Raw genomic sequence first — 10,000 nt, 5'->3', positions numbered from 1 at the left:
CCGGACTTGACGCTGCAGTGTACGTGCGCCTTGCTCTCGTAGTAGACCCAGTCGAAGCCGGCCTCCACGGCCAGCCGGGCCAACATGGCGTACTTGTTGCGGTCGCGGTCCGAGGTGGTGATGTCGACAGCGCGGCCCTCGTAGTGCAGCGAGTCCTCGGAGTGGTGGCCGTCCTCGTCCCAGCCCTCGGTGACACGCAGGTTCACGCCGGGCCACATGTTCATCACTGAGATGGCCAGTGCGTTCAGCTTGTCCTTGCAGCGCTGTTGTGGCGTCGGCGTTGGTGTAAGTGCCACACCATGGGACATGGGACATGGAACAGGACATGGGACAGAGCAGGACAGGGCAGGGCAGGGCAGGGCATGTCGACGTCACAGGACATGACATGACGGGATGGAGATGAGAGTAGTGTTGGATAGGGGAGGGGAATGGAAGCGGGGGGTGGGGGGGGGGGTTGGACGAGAATAGAGGACACGGACAACAAGTGAGACATGGGAACATAGACATACGTAGGTTGATGGTCTTCATGCACACACACACACACACCTGTCCTAGACACACACACACACACACACACACACACACACACACACACACACACACACACACACACACACACACACACACACACACACACACACACACACACACACACACACACACACACACTGTATATAGACTGTATACATGAAAACGACCGCTTGTCCTTGCAGCAATGCACTGTGTAGGGCCATATCTGCAGTCACAGGACATGATGGGACAGGGGTGATAGATAGATAGATAGATAGATAGATAGATAGATAGATAGATAGATAGATAGATAGATAGATAGATAGATAGATAGATAGATAGAGAGATAGGTTTTTATAAACACACACATATAGTACAGCATCAGAGGACATGACAGGGCAGGATGTTACATTACATTTGGGAGAAGAGATTGTAGGAAGGAGAAAGAGATAGAGATGAGCAGAACGGAGGACAGGAGGGATGGGAGGAGTCAGGCGTGGACAAGAATGGAGGATAAGAAAGGAGGATGCTGAAGAGGTGAGATGGGGCAAAATACACAAAGGATATGCAAAGTGCCTTTTAGACATTGTGCACAAACAGACACATGGACCTGAATATACGTCACACACTCACATATACACAGAACAAACAAGTACACAAACACGTAATTTGCAATCACATGCAAACGTGAAACATTCTGTGCGAGGACCAATGGACGGTGGACAGGAAAAAGCAAATTCAACAGAAGTAATTTAGTCACCAAGAAGAACTCAGCAGCATTATCAAAATATTCATAAAATGGAACTGGAACAGACACATAAAACTTTACCATTACCAACTTTACCATTTGGCTCTACAGATGCTGTACTATCTACCTCTCTCTCTCTCACAGACACACACGTGCGCACACGCACACACACACCACTGCACATTAGGCCTAGGCCTATAGCCAGCTCTAGTTTTCAAAGTGAGAAGTCTGCACACTTAAAATCCCTTTTGTTGTGACTTGGTGCGAAACTAACTGGTTATCTGGTTACTAACTAGTCTATTATAGTTAGTTATGTAACTAGTAGCAGTCATAATAGTTCACTGTTATTATCGGATAGCCCATCTGTTACTTTTAGAGACTCTGACACCTCCACACAAGATTTCTGCTGTATCCACCACAAAAAACACTGACATACTGTCTCTCAATCTCTCTTTGCCTCATAAAACACAACAGAAGGGCCATTCCAATACGAAGGATTGTGGAACAGTGGTATCCGGGAGTGAGGACAAGAGCAAGATTGGAGTATCAAAGACTAGTTTGGAATGACAGAGGAGATGAGGCGACACGTGCGACCACAGTGCCTCGTAACTCACGGTAACGGCTGTCAGCCGGGCTCGTACCCCCGCTCGTGAGGAAAAGCCTGAGATGGATAACCGAGACTGTGGGAATCTGTGGGACTATTTTAATTCAACCGTTTTAATGGGCCAGCCAACATGAAGGTCGGTGATTTCCTCTCAAACTACGACATAGGTCTGTAGCCTAGGTCACAGCGGTTGTGTGGCGGGAAATTAAAAGCCATCAACTCCTTTGAAAAAAAGACTGTTGCAGTATTTTAAAATGTGCGACAAGGGAGTATAATACGTTATATTTCTAAGGACCAAGGGGTGGTCTATATGCTTGCGTTCGCTCCCTTCGACTTTCCCTGTGATGTTTACCAAGCCCGCGCGCTGCCTGCAGCTGACCGCACTTCTACACGAAGCAGCCAGAGCAGCGTGCCCTCCGGGCTCAGACAAAACACTCTCAGCGTCCAATTAGATTTGAGGCGTTAAGGGAGAACTGTGGCTCTCCCTGCACACACTCACACGCACACACACTCAGTTGGTCTCGGTCTAGCGGGGTAGAAGGGCTTGGAGAATACGCGCCTGGCTCTGGGTACACGCAGCACCACAGCCGCGGAAGGGGTGGAGGTGGCGCGGTGGAGACGAACGGGTGGAGGATGGATCCCTTTGCCTTAAACATCGAATTTGATATTTTCCATATGTAGGCAAGAAATAGCATGAAAGAACCTAACCCTGATCCCCGAGTAAAAATGCCAAAATACACAGAATGCATTCCTCCGTTTGCTAAATAATCAGTTTTTTCCACTCTTTCCACATTTGTTTGCGGAGCTTCGGGGTTATGAATAGCCCGGGTTCACATTGAACTTGAGCGGCTGTTGAGCGGCATCCATACCAGTTCCACAGCCTCCCCTGACATGAATTTCTTGAGATCTGTTTGCAACATGTCACCAAGTGTTCAGAGACGGTGGTTCCCATGACTTTAAGGCCACGCAGCTTGAATTCTTCAAAACTGTTTTGGGAATCCTCAGATGCAAAGCTTTGGTTCACATGCGCCCTCAGCTTCTGATGGGGCTGTTTAGAATTCTGCTTTTCATGTGATGTACGTAGATTATAGCTCACTGACCAAGTAGCTTTGCGGACGCATGGTAACTTAAAACGACCGCGGGCATTGGTGACTTTAAGTAGGCTAAATGGTTATTGTAATTTAAGGGGATTTCTGACGGATCTAAAACAGTAGGCCTATAGATTAAAATAATAATAATAATAATAATAATAATAATAATAATAATAATAATAATAATAATTTGATCAACACACTGATACATCTGAATGCATCGCCTCCTCAAATAACATTTAAATATGCAAAGGGCCTAAAGGGTAAGTAGAGACAGTATAAAGTGGCACGTGAACAAGAGGCCGGCCAGAATAATGTCAGCTGACACTCACGCCCGGTGAAACAAAAAGGAAAATCAAGGAATTGGTGTAGACAAAACTCCCTGAACAGTCAAGGTCATTTGCGATTTTATATAATACATTCAAGTCTAGTCAAGTCCTCTGTGTCTGACAATGCAGTGCAGTGCCATTACTGACGTCTAATCGCACTATGCAAACAGGTGCCGTCGGTAGCCTAATCAATTTCCCTTGCTGCTGGTCGGGTGGACGCGCCTGAGATCGATTGTTTCTCTGCGGACCCACTCATGCACTGTGCAAAGGGCAAACAAGCCACTCTGAGCCGTTTCACAATTTACGAATCATTATTTGACGGCTCATTTGAACGATTCAACGGGAACAAAGCAATCTCACCTGTGTCATCAAGCGATCCGCCCCCGTATTCTCCTCATCTTTAAAGATGATGTCGGGGTTGTAGTTGGGAGTCAGTTCTTTAAATCGCTCAGAATTCCGTGTTATTTTCCCTTCGTATCTGCCGCTTGCGCCCAGAGTCTTCTCCGCCACGTTTGGACTAAACTGCTTCAGGTTGAGGGGTGTGAGTTTTTTCGGCGGACGCCTCTTCCCATATCCCCTCCCTGGTCCACAGCCCTCCGACACAGGTGAGAAAGCAAGAACTAGGGCGCAGACGCTCAACACCCCCCAAAGCACCTGGAGACGCATTCCACCTTCAGTGCCTGGCACTCCGGTAGTGGGGAGTGGTGGTAAGGTGGCACAGCTCGCCGTGGAGTCTGAAAATACCCCTCGCTGTTCGGTCCCCTCCGTGTTCCCCCCACGGGGTAGATGGTGGGGGGCTGGAGGACAAAAGATCTAATTTTGAATCACCTTGATCCGCGTCATTCTCGGTGCGCAAAAACCTTGGCTATAGCAAACGTCCACTCGAGCGCATTCATGTATGGGGAATAAAACACTCGATCGGGCAATAGAGATTCTGTGACACCCAGCGGCGTCCGGTGGCCAAACGCCTCGCGACTTTAGTCTCTGGAGTAAAACACGTAAATGAGCGCGTGCAGGAAAGTCCATTTATTTAACGATAAGCCCCGAGCAGCCGCACGTGTGATCTCTGGAGAGAGCCAGCCGGTGGCGCGTGGGATTTGACAGTGAGCTGTCAAAGCAGGGGTATCCTCCTCGTGGCAGTTCAGTTCGTGCTTGCCTTCCTTCCGCGGTCGCCTTTGAATGAGTCCCTGTCTCGGGCTGAATTGGGAATTGAAGTAATCCACAAGACCAAGTCAGTCGCAAGCTGTGACCGCACCCTGCCAGCTATGCCCTTCTCGCCGCGGCCACCACACCACTGCCACTCCTCCCATACAGCGCAGTGGGTCACACTGGGAGCGAATACCCACCGGCTCTCCTCCTGCCTGCTGCCAAACACACATTGCGCTCGCAGTCAGACTTGCTGTCTCTCTCGCATTCACTGTCTTTCACACACACACACACACACACACACACACACACACACACACACACACACACACACACACACACACACGCACACACACGCACGCACACACACGCACACGCGCGCGCGCGCGCACGCCTCATATGCATTGCACACACATTGCACTCAATGTTGACCTGAACATTCGGCCTAAACTGGACGAACGTTGCCCCCACCGCTCCGCATGCACAAACAAGCCCTCTGCTCGCGCACGACACACTGCATAGGCGAGCGCAGGCAGGGCGCGCATACACCTTCGCTTGTGTGCGTAGTGTAGCTCACTGCAGCTTCTCTGAGACGCGTCGCTGTGCCCATGGTCTGTGATGTGGTCACCGTATGAAAGAGCGGCCTATTTAGACTATGAAATGTATGCACATATGCTTGAGCCAGAAACACTGCCTTTTTCTATGGAGAAGACTGATTTCACAGTCAAAACTTATCAAGGATGGAAGTAGGATAGGCTACCTGTGCTTGCTTGCTCAGTTCATATAAGGATAACTAGGCTACTCCACAATTCATCAGTTTTACTGGAAGGAAAGAGATTGGACTTTGAACAGGATGACAGGGTTACAGTGAAGGCAAGTGACTGAGGAAATAGCACAGACCATAAGGACTTGGTACTTTGGAAGAGTATGTGTTTTGCATACTGTGCATCTTACGCTATGTGACACCATCCAAAGCCAGACAGCTGGGAGAAACAGGCATTTAACAGTTTGTGTGTGTGTGTGTGTGTGTGTGTGTGTGTGTGTGTGTGTGTGTGTGTGTGTGTGTGTGTGTGTGTGTGTGTGTGTGTGAGAGAGAGAGAGAGAGAGAGAGAGAGAGAGAGAGAGATAGAGAGAGAGAGAGAGAGAGAGAGAGAGAGAGAGAGAGAGAGAGACCGACAGAGACAGAGCGCATGGAAGAGAAAGAAAATGTATGAGTGTGTGTGTGTGTGTGTGTGTGTGTGTGGTGACTTTTGAAGTAGCCTTTGAGATGACGTACATGCACAACACACTTCAGTAGCCTACATGGACCTATGACATGTTTCAATGCAGAGCCTGTGTTATTACTTTACTGTCATCAAAATGGTAATCACTTTGTCTCTTAGACTACTTACGGTTCTCAGTGATTTCATAGCAATGTTGTTATGATCGCTCATCAAACAGTGACTAGGCTTGCCGGCAAGCCCATCTGCATGAAAGGACTACAGTCACACACACACACACACACACACACACACACACACACACACACACACACACACACACACACACACACACACACACACACACACACACACACACAAACACACACACACACACACCGTGCATCATTATTCACAACAAATAAGATGCACTGTACAGAAAAAAATGTGTGCCTGTGCATGCGTCTGTGTGTGTGTGTGTGTGTGTGTGTGTGTGTGTGTGTGTGTGTGTGTGTGTGTGTGTGTGTGTGTGTGTGTGTGTGTGTGTGTGTGTGTGCATGAGGGAGTCTGTGCATACTTACTGTGTGTGTGTGTGTGTGTGTGTGTGTGTGTGTGTGTGTGTGTGTGTGTGTGTGTGTGTGTGTGTGTGTGTGTGTGTGTGTGTGTGCGTTTGGAACCTAAAGTCTGCCTCTATTTGTCAATGTAATAAAACATTCACAACTTGATGGCGTTGAGTTGCACAGACCCAGCAGCCATCAGTGGAAGACCAGTCAAGTCAGTGTGACTCACCTGCCGGCTTAAGCACCGGGGTAAGGCTGATCCCTACTGGCTAGAGATGCTGGCGGAAGGACTGTAGTCCCACACATACACTACACCCTGCCGACCACAGCCCCACAAAACTCCACAGACCACAATGCATCATTCAGCACAGCCTTATGTAATGCAGTGGGGTTTATGTTTTTCGTTGTTGTTTTGTACTTTTTTTTTTTTTTAAGAGAAAATGACATTTAATGAATATGTAGCATAGTTACAACATTTGACAAATATATCTACATTTTCACACTCTACAATTTCAACAAATTGCATTGATTTCTATGGGCCCAGAACGGCAGAAAATAAACGCCAAATGGCCAATTTTTCGCGTTTTTACTCCAGACAGCCATCCCAAGTAGCCCAATTGGGCAGGTAACCGCCCAATCTGGCAACACTGCTAGCCAATTTGGCAGGTAGCTTATTACTTGGTATGAGGACATGTGAGAGTATTCTGTTGTTTATCCATTGTGTATCAATTGTTTGTATTTAACTTCAAGAAAAAGCTCAGTTACTCAGATTCTATTTTTGTTTAGATTTATTCCCATGTACAAAGCTCTCATCTTCTTATCTTCAGAGGTCCTTATGGTCCCTCCTTTCCTTCCAGAGTCTATTAGTGTCTTTCAACGGGGGCTCTACAGTGCCCCAGGGGGCATTGGGGAGCCTTTGGGGGGCCTTGAGAAAGGTACTGCTGAGAGGAGGCGGTGATTAGTTCCCATAAGTCCATTTTATTTTCTAATATTAGGGGTGTGCTGGCAGGCTTATGGTGTGGCCAACGGGGCGTTGGGAGGCTCATGACAAGACCAAGGGGCGTTTATTTGGGAAAAAAAAAGGTTGAGAACAGTATTGCCAGGTTGGGCAGTTTCCCGCCCAATTAGGCTGCTCAGGATTTTTTGGGCTGGAAATCATCCTCATCTGGCAACCCTGGTTGAGAACCAACTTGGTCTATAAGAATATGCTTTGAACAGGCAGCCTTGTCTGTAATGAGACGTTGAGTAATGTAACTGTACGAGGGCGGGCTGGGTTGGGTCCCCCCCCCCAGCCCTTCATTACGGCGCGACTGCATGTGTGTTTAGGGCTCCTCATGCATGCAGCCAACATGACATGACATCACGATTGACACGCCGTCGCCTTTTATGAGCCCTGGCTGACACATGTCGCTGTCTGCCTATCTGTGATCTGAGAGTCGTGTCGTGTGTAGTGGTGGCTTTGCCTCTGTGGCTGCCCTTTAATAAGGCTTTATAACTGTATTTACTGTACACTTTTCCCTCCCCCACCTTGCCACCCCATCCCACCTCACTCCACTCCACTCCACCCCGCCTCGCCTGCCGCCCCCTTGTTACTTATAAACATCTTTGTCGCTTCCATTAACACAATTAAAAGTCACCCTCTCATCATATTTAGGCTTTGAGAGAGAAATTGGGGTACAGAATGTACGATGTAATCAGTGGATTCGTTCACTCACACACGCACACACGCACGCACGCGCACACACGCATACGCACACACACACACACACACACACACACACACACACACACACACACACACACACACACACACACACAACACACACACAACACACACACAACACACACACACACACACACACACGCATGCAGGCACACACACACACAGACAGACACACACACACAAACACACACACACACACACACACACAGAAAGAGAGCGAGAGAGAAAGCAGTCACATATATCCTGCTAAGATGCATGGTAAGGACTGGTGCCCATTCAACCGCCACACTAGGTGGTAGAAGTTCCACCCCTATTCCCAGATCATGTTCCATCTATGGAGAGGACATACATACGTATACGTACATAGCCTATGTATAGTATGTATACGTATGCAGTAGAGGTGGGTAGAGGAGGCTGACAGGGATGCACTAGTAATCTGGCATACAGGGCATTTCCCCGGTGGGCCCGACAGTTCTCAAGGGCCGATGCTGCAGCTTTTTTATTTTCTTAGAGACTGGCCCACCATTTTCACGGGTGGCCCCTTGGTCCAATTTGAATACGTAGATAAGGGGCAGAGTCTATTACAACATTGTAGACAAGCAAGGAGGCTGTGTGAGGGGCTGGTCTTTGCAAAAAGTGGTCTATGTATGTATGCCCTGGCCGTTTGGTTTGTTTGTCCCAGTCCAGCCCTGGTGACTGATACGCTGTGTCTCAGATTGTGGAGGATGTATGCAGAGGAGAAGGAGGAGAGGGAGGTGTTTAGGGGTTACGGAGGGGAGGGGAGGCGAGGTTGGGGAAGGCTGGGGGTTGGGGTGGGAGGGGAGGTTGGGGAAGGCTGGGGGTTGGGGTGGGAAGGGGGGTGGGGGGTAGGTAGACATGCAGGCGGCGGGACACAGAGGGGTAATGCTGTAGGTGGCGGAGGGAACATTTGTAGGGTTGGGGGTCTGAGCAGGGAAGAGGAGCAGCACTGCTGGGAGAAATACTGTAGAGTCCTGTAAGACACACACACACACACACACACACACACACACACACACACACACACACACACACACACACACACACACACACACACACACACACACACACACACACACACCTTTTAACACATGCTCATATAGACAGTATACATATATCATAAACACACACACACACACTGTAGTTACACACACACACACACACACACACACACACACACACACACACACACACACACACACACACACACACACACACACACACACACACACACACACACACACCCTCAAGCACCCACCACAAGGACAACATACATCTCTGTGTTTCCTTTAGCCTTAGAACAAAAATAAAATGACCAGAAACTACTCCAAATTAGCTGCTCAAATATTTGCCAACAAAAAAAAGGGAGAAGGGGAAGAGGGGTGGAGTGACGGAGAGAAAGCGAAAATTCTGCGGCTTTCTCAGCCATTTGAAAAAGCACACTTTTAAACTCTACATGTTGACGTATCTTTTTTATTATTTGTTTATGTAAATAACCAAGTATTTTCTGCGCTGGCCAGTTTAACATGCGCCTATTTGGAACGGCAAAGGTTGGCTGGAGTGGTGAAAGAAACAGAGAAATACAGAGAGAGAGAGACAGAGAGTGTGTGTATGTGTATGTGTGTGTGTGTGAGAGAGAGAGAGAGAGAGAGAGAGAGAGAGAGAGAGAGAGAGAGAGAGAGAGAGAGAGAGAGAGAGAGAGAGATTTAAATGAATTTAGAGCATGGAGAAAGGAAGATAGACAGTTTTCAGGAAATAAGTAGAGGTAGAGAGACAGACAAAGAGGCCTGTCTGGTGGTTACACCTCATCAGCGTCCACTGAGTCTGAGAGAGAGAGAGGGAGTCTCCCCTAGTCCTTCACTGTTTGATGAAGGCAGGTTGGGGCCCGTGTTGCCAGATAGGCCAGTTTCCTGCCCAACTGGGCTGTTTAGGATGGCCGTGTGGTAAAAAAGAGTACTGGGTGGGTTTTTTTGCCCATAGAAATCAACAGAATTTAGTTAAAATTGGGTGGGATTTAGTGCCTCTAGGCTTTTAAAATGTATTTATTTTTAGTATTTTTTGGGCTGGCCATG

General features: G+C 48.2%; 1 protein-coding gene across 1 annotated transcript in view; it reads right to left on the bottom strand.

Annotated features, from left to right (window-relative positions):
• Positions 1-4,464, bottom strand: part of LOC134461413 (indian hedgehog B protein-like) — an 18,939-nt gene extending 14,475 nt beyond the window's left edge. The window contains exons 1-2 of the mRNA XM_063214338.1: positions 3,643-4,464; positions 2-263 (exon numbers count right to left, since the gene is read on the bottom strand). Coding sequence (XP_063070408.1) covers positions 2-263; positions 3,643-3,948 — 568 coding nt within the window. The 5' untranslated portion in view covers positions 3,949-4,464. The remainder of the gene's footprint in view (position 1; positions 264-3,642) is intronic.
• Positions 4,465-10,000: the final 5,536 nt, after the last annotated feature.

This window comes from Engraulis encrasicolus, chromosome 13 (assembly GCF_034702125.1).
Source record: "Engraulis encrasicolus isolate BLACKSEA-1 chromosome 13, IST_EnEncr_1.0, whole genome shotgun sequence".
Taxonomy (NCBI): Eukaryota; Metazoa; Chordata; class Actinopteri; order Clupeiformes; family Engraulidae; genus Engraulis; species Engraulis encrasicolus.
This window is presented reverse-complemented; position numbering and strand designations above follow the sequence as displayed.